Raw genomic sequence first — 21,136 nt, 5'->3', positions numbered from 1 at the left:
TTGCAGCACATCAGATGAGATTATCTGGGCCTTAGGGCCGACCTCCACGCTGATAGTAAAGGTCCCTTTAGAAGGGACGATACAGCAGCACTCCTTCCCGATAGGCCACTGCTTGTCAATGGAGGAGACCGATGTTATTACATGCATCAATCTCCTCCACAGTATGGGGAGGAGTGATCGGTAATGCCATCTCTCATCCCCATACTAAATCATTGTTCGCCAGCAGCTAGGTTAGCCACCTTTCCCTACAAAAAATACCAGCCAGCTTAAGCAACACCCCAAAAGGGGTGTGGTTGTGGGGGGGGGTGGCTTAACATGGGGTGTTAGGTCGCTATGTCATAATGTGGCTCCCAGTATTAATAATGCCCCCATTAGTGCCCCAGTAATAGTAATGCCTCCATTATTGCTCCCCAGAATTAATAATGCCCCCATTAGAGCCCCCCAGTAATATTAATGCCTCCATTAGTGCCCTCGGTAATAGTAATGCCCCCATTAGTGCCCCTCAGTAATATTAAAGGGGTTATCCAATACCATAAACAGCCCCCCCATGTGCTGGGCCCCTCACAGGTCGCCGCACCGCGCTGCTGATTCTCCCCGTGCGCGAATGAAAACCTCCGCTGTCGGGGGGAGCAGCCAATGGCAGGCGGGGACAGGCACCGTCACCGCCTGCCATTGGCCAGTTCCCCCTCCCCCGACACAGTATATTCCCAGTGAGGGGCCCGGCAAATGGGGGGGACAGTTAATAGTATTGGATAACCCCTTTAATGCTCCCATTAGTGCCCCCAGTTATAGTAATGCCCCCAATAGTGCCCCCCAAAATTACTAATGCCCCCTTCTTTGCTTGTGCAAAAAAAACAAAACTCACCTCATCCATTTGATCACGCCGCGGTGAACACTCAGAACAGGACCTGCGCTCCAGTTTGATAATGTGTGGCAGGTCCTGTCCTGAGTGTTCACCGCGACGTCATCAAATGGAGGCGATGAGTTCTTTTTATTTGGGGGAGGCTGGAGGTAAAGGCTGTACTAATGAGCGCCCCACAATGGAAGCGCTCATTAGTAACAGTCCATATAGGAAAATAGAAAAAAGTTACCGGCACCAGCAGGGGCACTAAATTACCGGCTTGGCCGCTGAGTCACCATCAAGTGATTTTTGTGTCCGCATACATGATCTATCAATCGAAGAATGAGCATTTTACTAGTTCACTACCAGATAATCGCCCTTTGGAAAATGAAAATGAAAGCAGCACAAAAGAGTATACTGGAACTCTTCATCATGCAAAGGTGACGCTTTATTTACAGACACCTGGAAACCCCCTTTGAGAACCAATAAGAAGTAAAGATTTCTTACTTCATTTTTTTCGCTATTACACCCAAACACCGCTAGGTGGCGAGAGCTGATTTACGCATACAGTACAGACATAAGAACTGAGAGCCTTTATGGCCATTGCTCATTGAACAGCTGGATGACGGCTGAGAGCTGCAGGGGGAGGAGCCGCACTTGAGATACACCGTACCGTGCGGGCTGCGTCGGTTACCATGGAGATGACCCGGAAGTGGATGTGTCCAGCTGTACCTGCTCCTCTCTCTGCAGGGCTGCGCCTCCGCTGTGAGTATATTATAGGGGGATATTAAAGGGGGCGCATACTGGGATCTAAAGAGTGCAGACGTTTATAAGGAATGATAGAAGTGTCATTCATTCAGGAACCCCCTTTATATATTCTCCTGAGGGAGTCGTCAAGAAAGATAACCATAGGTAGAGGTTTAACCCCTTATAGTGATCAGGACGTCTATCTATAAAATATATCTCCAATGTCTATGCCATGTCTATCTATCCCCTTGTAGTGTTCATATAACAGTGCCATACTACCCCAAAATAATGTGCCATCTGGGGGACTGTTCATGTGGGCACTTGTAAGCTCACTGGCAGACACTAGTAATGGCCTCTTGGCTGCATTAGTGCAGTGTGCACACATTGGCTGGCACTGGTAATGTGGCACATGATTTAACAAGATCCACTGACATCTACTTTCCATCATTGAAACAAGGATTAAGCCTTGTCCCATAAAAAATATTCTACACGAGATGCAGCAGAAAGGACACGCTCCCTGAGCTGTCAGCTTGATATAAATCTAGCAGAGCAATGACTGGGGAGATCTCTGGACCCATGTGAGGTACAGGGCTGGTTCTAGCTTCATTAGAAAGAGATTGCCATGCCCTATATGATGTCGGATTTACATGTTTTACATTAGTCATGGGAGAACCTCTTAAAGACAGTTAAGATAAGTAGAGATTCAGCAGCGCTCATCTCTTAGATGGGGGGAGAGATGCATGCGTTCATTGGAGTAATGTCACCTCCGTCTGCCATCCAGGGCCATGTCTGGAAAACTGAAGTGGGTGACGGACATCGAGAAGTCTGTGCTGATTAATAACTTTGAGAAGCGGGGATGGATCCAGGTGTCAGAGAGCGATGACTGGAATTTCTACTGGTAAGAAAATGGCTGTGGGTGGATATGGACTTGGGGATGTTCTATACGTAGTGCATAGAGACTTAAAGGAGGACTCCTGCTTATGCAGTTTATTACAGGGCGCCTTTGACAGCTTCACTTCTAGAGGAGAGTGGTCCGCTGTTGAGAGCAAAATGCCCCTCCTCCTTAAGGGGGTTTCCCAATTATTATCATTTATCCCCTATCCACAGAATAGACTGCTGGGGCTCCGAGCATTGGAATCCCCCACCAGTCACTACGTCCATGTAAATCCCATACAAGTCAATGGAGGCTTTTCACACATCTGTTTTTGTAAGGCGTCAGGTTCCCGATCTGAGAAGCTGACTGCTGGAGCTCTGACCATTGGAACCCCCCCACCAACCACAAGAAAGGGGGTCTCTGAATCCCATGGATGAATAGAACAGCAGCGCACATGTGCGACCACCGCTTAATTCACTTCTATGGGACTGAGGGAGTCTTCTCCAGGTGTTAAATATAGACAGCACACAGACCCATAGAAGTCAGTGGGGGCATAATCCCTCATATGTTTTTTAATGGATCTGTGTGCCCAATCCAAGAAATTCAGTGCATGTGCTGTTCAGACTTAGACATTCAATGTATGGGAGTGAGAAAAAACAGATAACCAATGGAAGCCTTCCGTATTGTAATCCGTTATTCATGGATCCTTTTTTTTTTTTTTTGCGGCCGGAAAAACAGACATAGTAATGTGTAAAGTTTTATCGGTGAATAGGATCTGGGGCCCCTTTCTTCATGGGTCCATAGCAGCTGCCTTGTTTGCCTCTATGGCATGTATGGTGTTGCTCCTGTCATCTAAACATCATCTAATTTCATCCCAGTCAGACATTTTTGTACATCTGTCCCGTCTGAGACAAATTTGGTTCATTTTTCTATGTTCACAATTCTGAACTGCAGTTCTGATTGATTCCACAAGGTGGCGCCTTAGAACTTCTGCTGTGGCTATACAAGCCAATGCAAGTGTTTGATAAACTGCAGGTACTTTTCCTCTGGGGCCCAGCAAGCTATTATGTCTGTTCGATGTGACTGAAAAGTTGAGGTATCACCAGTAAGACCCTGTTGTAGCTCAGTTGCTACTCTGTCTTCATTAATCGATCAGATTGAGCCTTTCATTTTCCAAAAGAGCTCTGAAAAATGAAAAGTGGTATCCGATTGGTTGCTATGGTCAGTTTTCCTTTGCACCAGTTTTGATAAATCTCCCCCAGTGTGTGCCACATTGATGAATTAGAAAATAACGGTGAGTATGGGTGCACCACATGGCAGTATATAGGCCCCAGTTATGTGTCTCCTTTCTCTACTAATACTGATTGTTACATGCTGATATTTTACACTGAAATAACACTTTTTTATCTTCAAGAGATAGCTGTGTGACTTGTGCTCATCTTAAACTATTAAATGGCAGCCAGGATCCACTTCTGGACCTTAGCTTACAAGCAGGAGGAGGAGATTTTGGACCAGATTTACTAATCAGGCATGCTCAACCTGCGGCCCTCCAGCTGTTGCAAAACTACAACTCCTAGCATTCCCGGGCAGCCTACAGCAGGGCATGGTGGGAGTTGTAGTGTTACAACAGCTGGAGGGCTGTAGGTTGGACATCCCTGCAATGGCGTACCTACCATATAGGCAGACCACGCAGCTGCTATCCACAGATCTCCATAACAGTGCCAACCACAGATCCCCATAACAGTGCCAACCACAGATCCCCATAACAGTGCCAACCACAGATCCCCATAACAGTGCCATCCACAGATCCTTTATAACAGTGCCATCCACAGATCCTTTATAACAGTGCCATCCACAGATCCTTTATAACAGTGCCAACCACAGATCCCCATAACAGTGCCAACCACAGATCCCCATAACAGTGCCAACCACAGATCCCCATAACAGTGCCAACCACAGATCCCCATAACAGTGCCAACCACAGATCCCCCATAACAGTGCCATCCACAGATCCCCCATAACAGTGCCATCCACAGATCCCCCATAACAGTGCTATCCACAGATCCCCCATAACAGTGCCATCCACAGATCCCCCATAACAGTGCCATCCACAGATCCCCCATAACAGTGCCATCCACAGATCCCCCATAACAGTGCCATCCACAGATCCCCCATAACAGTGCCATCCACAGATCCCCCATAACAGTGCCATCCACAGATCCCCCATAACAGTGCCATCCACAGATCCCCCATAACAGTGCCATCCACAGATCCCCCATAACAGTGCCATCCACAGATCCCCCATAACAGTGCCATCCACAGATCCCCCATAACAGTGCCATCCACAGATCCCCCATAACAGTGCCATCCACAGATCCCCCATAACAGTGCCATCCACAGATCCCCCATAACAGTGCCATCCACAGATCCCCTTCATAACAGTGTCATCCACAGATCCCCTTCATAACAGTGTCATCCACAGATCCCCTCCATAACAGTGCCATCCACAGATCCCCCATAACACTGCAAATAGACCTCTAGCACAATTCCCTTAAAATATTGCATTGCATATCGTTATCGCATCCTGTTTGGGAAAAGCTGGTCTACTGTGATAATATAAACAATGGGGGTTCTACAAAAGAGCTATTGTGGGGCAAAATTCATATTCGTGTTTACACACGTGTTTTAAAATGAATGCTTTCTCCTATTATAAACAAGTAAATAATGACGCAACGCTGTGGGGCTGGTGTGCAACTTTCTCCAGGGCTGATTTTTATCCCCAGTCTGGCCCTGGCTATGGGGCCCGTGAGGAAGGGGGGCCCGCAGTGGAGGAGAGTCCCCGCCCCCTAATTGCTCCCGTCTATCTTCCTAACTGCCTCCTGTCTGCTAGACCCGCCTCCCATCTCCTGTCTGCTAGCCCCGCCTACAATCTCCTAGCTCCGCCTACCGTCTGCTAGCTCCACCTCCCATCTCCATAGGCGCAAAAAACATGCTGAATCTGACCACTGACCATGTGTCCCCAGAAGATTCTTGTCTTCTGAGCTCCAAGGCCTGATTCCTGATTCCTCTGGCTTGCAGCAACTCCGCCAGTAATGAAGTAAGTGACAGCTTGTAGGTGAGGACAGTGCAGAGGGGTGTGTGTGTAGGGAGGGGGGGGGGGGTTACTCAGCTTTCCCAGACTCTTCCTCTGCACATACAGTACAGACCAAAAGTTTGGACACACCTTCTCATTCAAAGAGTTTTCTTTATTTTCATGACTATGAAGGCATCAAAACTATGAATTAACACATGTACATATACATAACAATCAAGTGTGAAACAACTGAAAATATGTCATATTCTAGGTTCTTCAAAGTAGCCACCTTTTGATTTGATTACTGCTTTGCACACTCTTGGCATTCTCTTGATGAGCTTCAAGAGGTAGTCCCCTGAAATGGTCTTCCAACAGTCTTGAAGGAGTTCCCAGAGATACTTAGCACTTGTTGGTCCTTTTGCCTTCACTCTGTGGTCCAGTTCACCCCAAACCATCTCGATTGGGTTCAGGTCCGGTGACTGTGGAGGCCAGGTCATCTGGCGCAGCACCTCATCACTCTCCTTCATGGTCAAATAGCCCTTACTTTCAAAGTTTTGTTAAAGTAATGATGGCCACTCGTTTTTCTTTACTTAGCTGTTTTTTTCTTGCCATAATACAAATTCTAACAGTCTATTCAGTAGGACTATCAGCTGTGTATCCACCTGACTTCTCCTCAACGCCACTGATGGTCCCAACCCCATTTATAAGGCAAGAAATCCCACTTATTAAACCTGACAGGGCACACCTGTGAAGTGAAAACCATTTCAGGGGTCTACCTCTTGAAGCTCATCAAGAGAATGCCAAGAGTGTGCAAAGCAGTAATCCAAGCAAAAGGTGGCTACTTTGAAGAACCTAGAATATGACACATTTTCAGTTGTTTCACACTTGTTTGTTATGTATATAATTCCACATGTGTTAATTCATAGTTTTGATGCCTTCAGTGTGAATCTACAATTTTCATAGTCATGAAAATAAAGAAAACTCTTTGAATGAGAAGGTGTGTCCAAACTTTTGGTCTGTACTGTATGTCATTCAGCCGGTTGTCACTACATTATGTAATGTGACTCCGCTTTCCTGATGTCCTGCATGGCACAAGTGCGGAGGCATGAGAAGATATGAGGGTAGGTGGGAGTTGTGTTACTCAGCTTTCTCAGACTATTCTCATGTCTCTCCACATGTGCCATGCAGGACAGCAGAAAAGCTGGGTGCTGTTACATCATGTAATGTCACTCAGATTTCCTGCAAGGCATCAATGCAGATAATAAGAACATGGAAAGGCAGGGGGAGGGGGTCACTCAGCTTTCCCAGAGACTCCTGTCTCTGCACATGTAATAGGATAGCAAGTAATGTCAGTGTCTCCCAGCAGTCCTGCATGACACGGGGGAAGGGGGGGGCACTCACTTCCTCAAACTTTTCTCATGTCTCTGCGCATGTGCCATGCTGGACAGCAGGAAAGTTGGGTGGTATTACATCATGTAATGCCCCAGATTCTTGTCAATATATGCTGAACACCTCCAGAACCTACCAGATCCCATTCACTATAATGGGTCTGTTGGGTTGGGGCGTGCGTACTGCTGCATGAGGTGGGGCAGGGGAGAAGTTAGGGAGGGTAGTGAGAGGAGCCAGGGCGCATAGTGGGAGGGACTAGGAAAGGGCATGGGGGCCCAATTTCAATTCTTGCTATGAGGCCCAATGATTTCTATGTACGCCCCTGATCCCTGCTATAGATGATGCAAGCTTAGACAGTCAGTCTAGACCTGCACCAGATTTCGGTCCAGACTGGACGATAAATGTGGTGAAGGGACAGACACTTTTCTCTGACTCTGTACCAACCATTGGTTGGTTTACTAAGAGACAGAATTTTAGGCCAGAATTGTGGCTCAATTATGGCACAAAATGGCGTATTTTAGGCAATGCCCCTTTCTTGATAAACCCTACCCCTGCTCCAATTCACGCCACTTTCTAGACAGACTTTAGGCTCAGACACAACTAAGTTCTGCAACTTTCTTAGGCTACCTCTTTCTTTCACATATGTGTGAGTTCACCATATCTGGCTGTTCACCGTCGGAGCCCATTGACTATAACGGAATCCGTCCGGACAAAAACTAGCATGAGCACAGGTTTAGTCAGGCCGGATCCCATTATACTTAGGGACAGAGCACCGTCATAGCCCATTATCTGGCTATGCCAGATACGATGAACTCAGACAGGTTGTTTCTCCACCAGAACAGCCTGCTCTTTAGCATTAAAGGGAATCTGTCACCTTGAACTTGTTATCTGAGCTGCAGGCAGCATATCATAGAGCAGGAGGAGCTGAGCAGATTGCTATTTTATGGGAAAAGATTCAGTATAACTTGTATTTTATACATTTATATCCCTGCTCATTCTGGGCCTTGAAGTCAAGGAGGCGGTGCTATCAGTGATTGACAGCCTTCCCTCTATGACTGTGTATACACAGATAGCTGTCAATCACTGATGGGACCGCCTCCTGGACTACAAAGCCCAGAATGAGCAGGGATATAAATGAGTAAATTATTCTGAATATTTTGCCACAAAACTGTATATCAATCTGCTCAGCTCCTCCTGCTCTATAACCTGCTGCCTGCAGCTCAGACACCATGTTCTATGTGACAGGTTCCCTTTAATGCATATGTGAAACTTGCCACCATCCACTCTAGTTAGAGACTGGTTTGGGTTTGGTTTGCCAGGCTAGCTGATTTAGGCTAGATTTATCAACTGCAACTTTTTAGTTGCAAAAAAAGACACAATCAATCATATTCCAGTAGGAGGGTGGAGTAGAAAAACTGAAGTAACATCTCTACACAAAAATGTCATGTTTAAAGATTTAAAATGTATCAAGCAACGTGGGTCGTGTATGAAAGACTACTCAAACAAAACAATAGCTGATCTTAGGGAGACCAACTACAAAAAACACTGTGGAGCCTCGTTTAGGAGTCTCAACACAGCAATCCAAACTGCAAAGCTCCCTGGGAAACAGTAATATGCAAAATAACTGAAAGCCAGATATCCCTCAAAGAAAGGAAAACGAAGCAAAGGGGTGTCCCCATTGTAGAGATCACCAGATCCACCATATTAAGTGGCCCCTATTTCAAGATCCAGCTCTTTTACAAGCCTTAAGGATGTGACAGGGGAAGATCTAAGCCAGTTATCCATCCACAGACAGCTGTTTCGGGGTGTTGCCCCTCATCAGTGTGGAGCAGGATTCTAGCTAACCGGGAGCAATGCCTTGGAGACTACTCAAACAAAACAATAGCTGATCTTAGGGAGACCAACTACAAAAAACACTGTGAAGCCTCATGTATCAAATACTGGCATTTCAACACTGGTTTCCCTTACTCCTCCACAACGGCACCATATGAAGATCTCCCCGCCTCTCGAGGGACAGGAAACGACGTAGAAGTCCAAAATAAAAATCCTCCTCCTCTTACCTACAGTAGTTCAGTTTTCGTTTCCTGTTCCTTAAAGAGGACCTTTCACCAGAAGAAAGTATGTAAACTGACCATACAGACGTGTAGAGCGGCGCCCAGGGATCCCCCTGCACTTACTGTTATCCCCGGGCGCCGCTCCGTTCTACGGTTATAGCCTCCGGTATGTTCGTAATTAGGCTCCACCCAGTTGAGCCTGCCGCGGTCTCCTTCTCCTATGCTGTAGCGCTGGCCAATCGCAGCGCTCAGCTCATAGCCTGGAATGATCCTTCTCGCAAATTTGCAGATCCTGCCAAGGCCCTCAGCCCAGTAAACCTCCTCCAGAGGAGAGAGAAATGTATTATTTATACCAGGGATGCTAAACTTGCGACCCTCCAGCTGTTGCAAAACTACAACTCCCGAGGGGCGTGGCTTGTGAGTGCATGGAGTAAGACGCACGTTTCACTGCTCCTGCTAAAATCCTGCTCATTTACAGTGAAAGCGCACTCAAACTGCCTGAAACTACTTTACCTAAGGAGAGGAAGGTGTCCGGTGATTGCGGTGACAAAATCGGAGCCTGAAATCGTCCAAACTGGCGAAACAAGACCGCATGGAGAAAATCCAAGATGGCGCCGGAAGTGGAGAGGGGTCGGCGCGGCAGGAGACGGTGAGCCAGAGCGCGGCTGCTAAACTCAGTAAATATGCCAGATTGGACGGTGGAGTGGGCGAGTCGGCCAGTGATAAAGGGACTGATATACCTACCTCCTCTGACCAGGAGGACGGATCCATGGACGGTGATGACCCGGTTTTTTCCGGTCAGCCGGTGCCCAATTCTGCGGTCCCTGAAATAGTTCCAGCAGACCTGCGGGCTGATTCTATAAGGGAGCCCACACTGAAAGATATAATGGTGGCAGTGGCAAGCTGCAACAGTACCCTCAAAGTGCTTGCAGTACAAGTTGGCAGCCTGAGATCAGATGTGTCCATAATCAGGCACGACCTGCACAAGATTTCTGAGCGTACTTCAGATTTGGAAAAGAGGGTGTCCTCACTGGAAGATGTTATTTAGCCCTTGCAAATGGCGTCAAAAATGAATGGGAAACATATAGCTGCCTTATACGCCAAAGCGGATGATTTAGAGAACAGATCGCGGAGGAATAATTTGCGAATTGTTGGAATGCCAGAAAAAACAGAAGGGACCAATGCTACAGAGTTTGTGGAGAAATGGCTGCACCAGTTATTCCATGAGAAGGGCCTATCTTCCCTGTACGCGGTTGAGCGGGCGCACAGAGTCCCGTCGCGGCCGCTCCCGCCAGGCAGGCCTCCTCGCCCCATACTGGCGAAGATTTTACACTTTAAAGATCGGGACACTATCCTACGCCAGTCAAGGGACAATGATGAGATGGTCATGAATGGGGTCAGAGTGTCCATTTATCCGGATTATTCCAATCAGGTACAGCGGAGGAGGAGCAGATTTATAGATATAAAGAAAAGGCTCAGAGTACTACAAGTTCCGTACGCCATGTTGTTCCCGGCTAGATTGCGAGTGGTGGCATTGGGATCCACCAGATTTTTTGAGGACCCTGCGGAAGCGACACAGTGGCTGGACGTCCACGAGAGGCAATTGAGAAGTGGGGCCCTGGACACTTGAAGGAAACAGTTTGCAGTTTGTGCTCACTTTATATATGCATAGGATTGCACCCTAATGTCACTTTAGTGTTATACCAGTTATAAAGTGTATTGAGTGTTGCTACCACACGGTAGATCCTGATGCAGGAGTAGGAAGTTGGGATAAGAAATGTATTTCCCAGTTGTGGAGAGGATTCTCTACCTGAGGGAGAGTGTTGGAATCAGAAGTGATTTTTGTTCAGCATTGGGCATGGTGCTTACAGATTGCCCTGCGTTAGAGTTGGATGTTTGGGAGGGGGGGGTTGGGGTTACTGTTCAAAGTAGTCTGATCACTGGGGAGGGGGAGGGTCGGGGGGGGAGGGGGACGGGTCAGAGATGGGCGAGGGGCGTGAACTATGCGAGAGTGACTTTAGTATGGAGTGTGAGATTCAAACATGATGTAATCTTTCATCATGACACAGGTGATTAAAGTGTTGAGCTGGAATGTGAGGGGAATGGCTGATGCACGAAAACGACAATGTATATTTCAATATTTGGGTCGATTTCAGCCAGCTATCTGCTGCTTACAGGAAACGCATTTGTCAAATGATAATGTGCAGTGGCTGAACAAGAACTGGGTAGGACATGTGGTACATGCAATCCATTCCTCTCACTCCAGGGGCGTAAGTATGATTGTGCATAAAAGTATAAGGTATGAACATCTGAAGCAATGTGTGGATGCTGAGGGCAGGTATGTGTGTGTAGTGTGCAAGATTGATGGGATCCAGGTGGTGTTGGTGTCAGTGTATGTGCCTCCACCTTTTGCTTCCCCTTTAATAAGGGATATTATGACTTTTGTGGCGGACTTCCCTGGATTGCCGTGGCTGCTAGTGGGGGACTACAATTGTACATTGAATGACTCCATAGATAGGTGTCGGGTAGAAGGTGCCAGTGGATCACCGGGGAGTGTGGCTCTAAAGAATATTATGAGGGAAACTGGCTTGCTTGATGTTTGGAGGCTGCGCAACCCGGATAAGCGGGTGTTTTCATGTAGATCTGCTACGCATCATTCATTATCACGCATAGATCTGGCTTTGGTTAATGATGTTATGCTACCATTGATAAGAGATGTTATTTATCATCCTCGGTCGCTGTCTGACCATTCCCTGGTGCAGGTTGATTTGTGCCTGGGCGTGCTTAGGCAGGGACCGAGGCTGTGGAAATGTAACCCGCATTGGCTGAATGTACTTGGTGATCTGTCTGAGATTACTCGGGAGGTCAGGGAGTACTTTTCTATTAATGGAGGGACGGCTTCAATTCACGGAGTATGGGATGCCATGAAAGCGTTTCTGAGAGGGGTACTGATCAAAGAAATAAGTAAGCATAAATCTAAATCCAGAGAGGCGGATGTTAAAGCTCATGTACAAGTGACTGAGGCTGAAAGGGAGTTTGGTAGAATCCCCACCATGGCTAATAGTGAGGCGCTGGAGGTAGCTCAGGAACAACTGAGGTGTCATCTACTACAGGCTGCAGATAGGAAGCGTAGTTTCTATCGCCAAAGATCCTTTGAGGAGGGAGAGAAAGTTGGGCATTTGCTCTCAGTGGTTTCTCAGGCACAGAGGGGTTCTTCTTGTATACAAGAGCTAATGGATGGTAATGTGAATAGTAGCCAGGATACAAAAGGGTTAGATATTCTAAAAGGGTTTTATGTCTCTCTCTATGCTTCCAAGGAGTCTAGCTCGGAGGAGGCCTTGTCCGCATTTCTGGCTGAGGCTCAGCTATCAGTGTTATCTGAGGAGGATAGGGAGAGACTGGAAGAGCCGATCACGCTGGAGGAGTTGGAGGTAGCTCTTGGGGGGATGGCGAATGGTAAGGCGCCGGGGGCAGACGGTATACCAGTGGAGGTATATAAAAAATTGCAAGGGATACTTCTTCCTGAATTACTTAAGGTTCTTGAATTTTCTCTGGAGACGGGTTCGCTACCACATTCTATGCAGGAGGCTATCATAGTAGTTATTCCTAAGCCTGGGAAAGATCCCAAAGTTCCTGATTCTTATAGACCAATTTCGCTACTAACAGCAGATGTGAAGCTCCTGGCAAAGGTGTTGGCGAACAGGCTGTCCAGGGTAATACTTACTATAGTGCACCCGGATCAAACTGGCTTTATGCCTGGGAAATCGACTGCTATAAATATCCGTAGAGTATATGCTAGTCTGAATATTCCAGCAGATAATGGAGGAGATAGGGCCTTACTTGCGTTAGACGCCGCCAAGGCGTTCGACAGTGTTGAATGGAACTACCTATGGGAAACATTGAGAGTCATGGGCTTTGGTACTCGATTTATTCAGTGGGTGAAAGTGTTGTATTCAAGCCCAAAAGCACGGATCAGAGCTAATGGGGGGCTGTCAGATAGCTTCTCTTTGGCCAGAGGCACCAGACAGGGGTGCCCATTGTCACCCTTGTTGTTTGCGTTAGCAATTGAACCACTTGCAGCCCTTATCCGCCTGTCACCTCATATTGTGGGGTTTAGATATGGTGAGACGCAAAATAAAGTGGCAATGTATGCTGATGACACTATGTTATTTCTGGGTGACACTGGGGGCTCTTTGGATGCGGCCATGGCTTTGATAGATAAATTTGGTGGCTTCTCTGGGCTTCGGATAAATTGGCAGAAGTCTGCCTTGATGCCGGTAGATGGACAGGCACTCTCTGGTGTGCAGTCAGATAGTTTGATTCCCTGGGTGGGCAAGTTTAAATATCTGGGGCTATATATAACACCTAGACTGCTAGATTTTGAAGAGCTTAATTTAACTCCTTTGCTAAATACCTTCAGGCTTAAGGCAAGGACATGGGGTAGACTCTTTTTGTCAGTAGTGGGCAGAGTGAATCTCCTAAAAATGGTAATGATGCCTCAGTTACTATACATATTGAATAATGCACCTGTATGGATCCCAGTGGAGAGATTTAGGAAAATACATTCGATATTTAGAGATCTTATCTGGAAATATGGTCAAGCTAGGATTAAGCTGGAGACGCTGCAATATCCCAAGGCTGAAGGTGGCTTAGCTGTCCCTAACGCCTGGATTTATTTCTTAGCCTCTCAGTGTCAACATTTCAAGGGTTGGATGGAATTTCAGCTACCAGATGTGACGGGGAAGATACTGCAACACTGGTTGGGTAGTAGGGATCTTATGGGTATTCTGGAAGGTGCAGGGATGCATGGGGGGAGAGAGAAAGTGACGCTTATAGAGCTTATGAAAAAAGTGTGGGCAAAGGTGAAATTGATTAGGGGAGTTGGTGGGGTAGGAGAGCTTTCCCCAATATGGAACAATAACTTGATGCCAGAATTCATTTCTCTATCAGGAGTCCGAAATTGGGAATCCCATGGAGTAATGAGGATAGGTCAATTGATTGAGACTAGTGTATTTAAATCATTTCAAGGTCTACAGCAGGAATTCAACATTCCCAAAGTGTGGTTCTATCAATATCTGCAACTGAGACACACCTATGAGGTCACGATAAGGAAGGGATGCATTATTGCAAAAATGGATGTGGTCCATAAACTGGTTCTCCCAGCTGGAGGAAAGAGAGGTTTGATATCACAGGTGTATACTCTGCTTTTAGACAAATTTCTGATAGAATTCCCCCTTACTAGGATGAGAAAATGGGAAAAGGATCTGGGGGACATCCCTAAGGAACAGTGGGAAGATATATTGGAGGCAATTCCGAGAGTGTCTGTAAGTGAACAGGGCAAGTTGTCACAACTGTTTATCATCCACAGAGTTTACAAAACTCCAGTGTTTTTACGGAAAATTGGGATTAGAACTGATGACAATTGTCCAAAATGTATGGCGGAAGGTGCAGATCTATTTCATATGCTTTGGTCTTGTCCAGTGCTAAGTAGATAAGATATTGGGACGAGGTGTTGACTTTGATTAATCGTAACCTGGAGTTGAGGGTGCAGAAGGACCCCAAGATATGTGTGCTGGGATATGTGAAGGAGATTGGTGGGGGAGAGGCGGTCAAGGTGGCAGTTGGGAGACTACTGTATGTAGCCAGGAAATTGATTGCCTTAAGGTGGATCCAGGGGAGTCCGCCAACTGTGGATGAATTTGTGAGAAAGGTGCATGATATGTTAACATTAGAGAAGGGAGTGTTTGTTAGGAGGGGATGTCCTTTGAAGTTTGAAAAGTTGTGGAATGAATGGTTGTCTCACACTCATGTTGTAATATAAAAGGTCTTGGAAATTCATGCTCTGATCTGGGGGGGGGTGGGGGTTGGCAGTTGGGGGAGGGGGGGTGGGTGTTGTTGGGGTTATAACAGTCAAATGACTCTGTAAATGATTTTTCTTTATCTTGGTATATTCATTATGTACAATGACTGTAGAAGATGTAACAAATATATGGACATATGATAATGTTTTTATAATTGTGTGTATTTGAGATGTGGAGGGGAGAAAACATCAGGAAAATTGTGATGCAAATTGTATTGTGATATACCAACTTTATTTGAATAATAAAAAACGATTTGATTGAACAAAAAAAAAACTACAACTCCCAGCATGCCCTAATAGCTGTAGGCTATCTAAGCATGCTGGAAGTTGTAGTTTTGCAACAGCTGGAGGGCCGCAGGTTGGGCATGCCTGATTTATACTATCGTGAATTTAAGCACTTAGGGTGTATATACTTTTCACCGGTGGTGTCCCTCTTCCCCTCCTTTTTTTCCTGGAAATTCAAAGAGGTTATTCCCTCTATTTTGTTGTATTTTTTAGACCCGAGAACCCTCCGTTCTAGGCGAGTGGACAGTAAGACATCTGGGAAGAAATGTGGCATCTGTAGAAAAACCCTATTTTCTACCTGTAAGAAGCCCCCTTGTTCTAAGTTCACAGAGAAGGTGGTAACTGAGGAATCCCTATCCTTTCTGGACAGCATTTGCACGGGATGAAGTGAACTTTGCTATCGACCTTAGATTAAATCCCGTTTTGCCATGTCCATGTTCCTCAAAGAGCCAAGAACCTGTGGAAGCTCAAGATGAATTGGATGAGAGAAATTTATTCATAGGAGGACAAAGAATGGACAAAGAATCTTCAGAGGATGGCTCGGGCGTCCATTATGCTTCCCTGAAGATACTGATCTTCTTCTTAAGACTAGACTGTCAAGTATGCAGCTGGATGATGTGAAGGAGACTCATTCAGTGCAGGACGCAATGTTTAAAGGATTAGGGGATAAAAAGAAAAGTGTTCCCTATTCATGATAACGTAAAAAAAAAATAATTGAGTGGAAGGAACCAGAGAAAAAGTCAAATATCTCCACAGCCTTTAAACGGAAGTACCCCTTCACTGAGGAAGATTCTGCTTGTTGGGATAAGACTGAAAATCACTTCTGTTTGAAGACATGGATCTTCTTAAAGACCCGATGTGATAGGTTGTTGAAAAAATCCTGGGAGACCAACACAGCCATGTTGAGGCCAGGTATAGTGGCTACCTACATAGCCAGGTCTCTATCCATGTGGCTTGAACAACTAGAAAATCATGTCTCTGCAGGTACTTCAAGAGTTGAAATTATATAATCTCTGTCAGTTGTTAAACAGGCTTCAAACTTTCTAGCAGATGCTTCTGCAGATATGGTTAGTCTGTTGGCTAGATCTGCCGCATTGTCTAATGCAACATGTTGAGCTAAATGGTACAGATAATGGACCGGTGACTTGGGGTCCAAGAGCAGACTCTATTCTATCACATGTGAAGGAGATAGATTATTTGGTTCTGCCCTGGATGATATTCTAGAGAAGGCATCCGAAAAGAAAAAATGATTTCCCTCTGAGTCTAGGTTCTACCAACAGAGGAGCTCCTATCGTACTCAAGGAAGAAGTAGACAAGACCAGAAAAAGAGAATCCTCTCAGAGGTGGCAGTCTGGGAGGGGTAGAGAAAGAGGACTTCTATTCAACCCCGACAGCACAAATAAGAACTCTCAGTGATGCCCGGATTTCAGTCAGCAGCAGGCTAAGAAAATTTCATCAGGAGTGGAAGAACATCACCTCCTCCACTTGGGTCCTAAACACAATTCAGTTTGGTTACAAGATGGAGTTTGTGACACTGCCGCCGTATAAATTTCTATTAAACAGACCTTTGACAAACCCACAAAAACAGGGAATATTGGAAAAAGAAATATACTTCCTAGCACAGAAACAGAAACGAATTCCAGTTACATCATCTCAAGTAGGTCGGGGGTTTTACTCCCCAATTCTCTTAGTCAAGAAATCCAGTGGAACCTTCCGGTTGATAATCAATCTCCTCAGCAAGCAAGCAGACGATCGTCTGCATGATCGGGGTGTCCAATAAACCCTTAATGACGGAGGTATCCAGCCATTTTCATCAGAAAAGCAAGATGATAGTCCCCTATCTGGACGACTTCTTACTAGTTGCTCCATCAAAAGAGATGTTACTAAACCAATTACAGATAATGACAACAACCTTTTCCTACCTGGGATGGATAGTAAACCAAGAAGTCGGACCTGATTCGGGCACAAGAGAAGATGTTTCTGGAAGTACTCTTAGACTCAAGGACACTATCCTCCTTTCTTTCCCCGAAGAAGCAGGGCCTGATAATCAGGACAATACAGGCCTTTCGGATGACAAGATCTTCATCCACAAGGTTCTGGGGCTGCTTACATAGACAATTCCCTTAATCAGATGGGCTCAGGCTCACTCAAGGTCTCTTCAGTCTTTTCTGGGACAAAAAGAAGACCTCTTTAGACAGAAGACTAAGGACTCTCGATGCTGGTGGTTGATAAGAAAAACCCTCAGGAGAGGAGTTTACTGGCGTCTGGAAAATCCTATGGTGGTCACCACTGATGCAAGTAGTCAAGGTTAGGATGCCCATTCAAATCAGATGGTCATTCAGGGCACTTGGAAAAAGGACTTGTCTCAATCATCTACAAACCTACGAGAACTGTCAGCGATCCTCTTGGCTCTAAAGAGATTGGAACCCATCTTAATATCAAGAAAGAGGGCTGCCAACCCCAGAGGGTCTTAGTTTGCATTCCACAAGAGCCGTATCTACATCATGTTCTGAAGATGCTTCAGCCTTCCTATAGCAAATTTGCCGAACAGCAACTTGGGACATTCCATCTGCCTTTTCGGACATTACAAGCTGGGCATTCAGAAAAATGCGCAATTGGCATTTGGGCAGAAAGTTGTTTCTGTTTCTGTCCCTCCCTAAAATTAGGTTTCTCTGCAAATCCTTATATGGTGCCGTTGTGGAGGTGTTAGATAAAGATGAAAATTACTCTTACTGGTAATCCGGTTAACCTCCACAACGGCACCAGGTATTCCCCCCCTTATGTATTTTTGAGATGTTATGATTAAGTTTGTGATGAAACATTTGTTTTTGATTTTGTGTGTATGCATGTCTCTTATTTCTCTGTCACCAAACTGAAGTAGGTAAGAGGAGGAGGCTTTTTATTTTGGACTTCTATGTCGTTTCCTGTCCCTTGAGAGGCAGGGAGATCCTCATATGGTGCTGTTGTGGAGGTTAATGGGAAATCCTATTCCCGGGAAGAGTAATTTTCATCTTTTTGATTTCTCTGTGTTGCTCATCATAAATTCATCTTCCAGCAGTCTTCTACATTAAACTCTCGTCCAGCTGGAGTAGATTTCAGTTATAAATTATGGTAAATATGTCGATGCTGATGGCCATAAAGAGGCAAAAGCTTAGAAATGCCACTTGCACCTAAATTTTGAGTTGTTTCTGGTGTAGAGGACACAGCAAACATATAACATTTGATAAATTCGGTGAAAATTATGCCAACAGAAACTCAAGAAAAGCTGACTTCAAATAGTTCCTTCATGATAAATTCCTCATCATTTTCAGGATCTCTGCTTGGTGCCAGTGAAAACTATTCTATTCTATATGCTGAAAACCAGTACAAACCTACTGAAATATTACTGTAATTGTATCCAGTTTAGCCAGTTCTATACAGACGGTGCTCCTGGCTGATATATTTTACCTGCATTGATATTTGTGTTCATAGGATTATATCGACTGGATGCAATTGTAACAGATCCTCCATTGTGATAAGCATTTGGTCTATATTGGCTTTCAGTCAATCCCTGGTTGTCTACAAGATGTTTCTGTACACTGACAGACAGCAAAGATCTTGAAAATTAAACACAAAGGGGGAGATTTATCAAACTTGGTGTAAAGGAAAACGGGCTTAGTTGCCCATAGCAACCAGTCAGATTCCACCTTTCATTTTTCTTCCTTTTTGTTTTCCTTTACACCAGTTTTGATAAATATCCCCCTTTTATATTAGAAAGTTGCAGAACATTTTATTATACAGTTATTAAATGGTTTAGAAAAAAAATAATAATCACTCCCCTCCTCATTCCCTGATGGTCTTTGCTTACAAGTAGTGTTGAGCGAACTTGTGTTCGGCGTCTAAAGTTCGAGTTCAGGTTATCGAAGTATCCCGTTATGGATTCTAAATTCCGTTATGGTCCGTGGTAGCGGAATCCATAACGGGATACTTCGATAACCCGAACCCGAACTTTAGATGCCGAACTTAAAACACAAGTTCGCTCAACACTACTTACAAGCTGTCAGCACTTTACACTTTGCTGCCAATCGGTGGCCTCAGCAGTCATGTGACTTACTACAGGCATCATTGCTCTGCCATTAGTCATGATGCAAGTCGGTATGGCACGTGTCCGCTGAGGCTAGTGATTGGTTGCAACAGTCAAGTGCGGTTTGTCATCGCTGACAAGATCGTAAACAATGACCAACTGGCACCACTAAAAAATTTTTATTATTTTATATTATATCGTATGACCCCTTTATATACAGAGCTGGGTGCTTGCTCTGCCCTCTCATTCCATGTTCGTTGACTTTCAGGATGAGCGTGCAGACCATCAGAAACTGCTTCAGCGTAGAGACCGGGTTCCGCTTGTCCGATGACCAACTTGTCAATCACTTTCCTAATCACTATGAGCTCACCAGGAAGGATCTGATGGTGAAGAACATCAAGAGATACAGGAAAGAACTGGAAAAAGAAGGTAGCCCGCTCGCAGAGAAGGACGAAAATGGCAAATATCTATACTTAGGTGAGTGAAAAATTCGGAGTTTGCATCATATGAGCTGAAAAGCTGTTCCCATCTGACGTGACTATTTCTGCTGATTCTTGGTGGAAAGCTGGCATCTATGGGCGATGTTGGGCAGTTATTCTTGTTTCTTATAATTTCACCATTCCACAACATTAAATTAGTAAAGAGATTATTCATGTAAGAGTATTTGTAGAAAAATCTTATTACTAGTGCAGGCTGAGATAGGTAATGGCATGATCGGACTACTAACTATCAGCAGGCCACTGAGAACAGTGATTGGCTGCACTAAACAGTAGTAGACCGCTGAGGACAGTGATTGGCTGCAGAACTCAGGTGCCGTATCAAGGCACGTCACCGCTGCTGTTTTAGTAGTGACAGGAGTACCAGGCCTTCTCTGCAGAGGATGGTGCTAGCGAAAGAGTATAAAGTTTTTTTGTTTTTTTAAAACCATTTTACGGCTTGTCTGAGATTTTTTTATTATTTTAGACAACCCTTTTAGCTGGCTATACACATTAGATAAAGCCCAGTTGAATCTGCAAATTTATGTCAGAATCACAATAGTGTTGTGTAGGAGGGTAGCTATGCATTCTCCATACACCTGATGGCATGATCTTTTGTTCTGCCAGGAGTTAAAGGGGTCGGCCCATCTCATATATTGGGGGCATATCGATGGATATGACTCCAATGTCTGATAGGTGCGGGTCCCACCTCTGGGGCCTGCACCTATCCCCAGAAAAGAGCCCACAAAGTGAAAGAGAGCGGACCGCGCACTTTGCGGGCTCCATTTAAGAGATAGGTGCGGGTCTCACCTCTGGGACACTCACCTATCAGACATTGGGGGCATATCCTGCCCATATGCAGTCCGCTCTGCTTCACTTTGCGGGACCCGCACCTATCAGACATTGGGGGCATATCCTAGCGATATGCATCCAATGTGTGAGATGGTCCAGCCCCTTTATCTTTGGCAGTGACTTATCTCCCTCTTCCTGGGCCAAGCATGCACATGTACTGGGGAATCGGTAGAGTTAGCTGCCTGCCAAAAGAGCATTCAGCCGATGGCTACCTCATGTGTATGGTCCTTTTTATTACATCTTGCTCATATTTTCATACCCTTGTGAAAAATCACAGTACAATGCCCACATAACAGCCCACATTTACTCTAGCAGCTAGCAGTATAGAATTCCATTCATTTCAATGAAGGGTGCAGTCAGGCAGAAAACAGCTGTAATAATATGGTAAGACTTGTCGTTTCTCTAATGCTTTAATCTCTTTGTGTCCTTATGCTCTTGTAGATTTTGTGCCGGTCACCTTCATGCTTCCAGCTGATTATAACTTATTTGTAGAAGAATTTCGGAAAAATCCGTCCAGCACCTGGATCATGAAACCCTGTGGAAAAGCCCAGGGAAAAGGGATATTTCTCATCAATAAGCTCTCACAGATTAAGAAGTGGTCTAGAGACAGCAAGACTTCCTC

General features: G+C 45.4%; 1 protein-coding gene across 1 annotated transcript in view; it reads left to right on the top strand.

Annotated features, from left to right (window-relative positions):
* The first annotated feature begins 1,529 nt into the window (after positions 1-1,529).
* The window catches only part of TTLL1 (tubulin tyrosine ligase like 1), a 57,508-nt gene continuing 37,901 nt past the window's right edge, over positions 1,530-21,136 (top strand). Inside the window, exons 1-4 of the mRNA XM_040439171.1 lie at positions 1,530-1,606; positions 2,370-2,486; positions 19,455-19,663; positions 20,956-21,136. Of these exons, the coding sequence (XP_040295105.1) occupies positions 2,374-2,486; positions 19,455-19,663; positions 20,956-21,136 (503 nt within the window). The 5' untranslated portion in view covers positions 1,530-1,606; positions 2,370-2,373. The remainder of the gene's footprint in view (positions 1,607-2,369; positions 2,487-19,454; positions 19,664-20,955) is intronic.

Source organism: Bufo bufo, chromosome 1 (genome assembly GCF_905171765.1).
Source record: "Bufo bufo chromosome 1, aBufBuf1.1, whole genome shotgun sequence".
Taxonomy (NCBI): Eukaryota; Metazoa; Chordata; class Amphibia; order Anura; family Bufonidae; genus Bufo; species Bufo bufo.
Note: the sequence above shows the minus strand (reverse complement) of the source record. Positions and strands in the feature narration are given on the sequence as shown.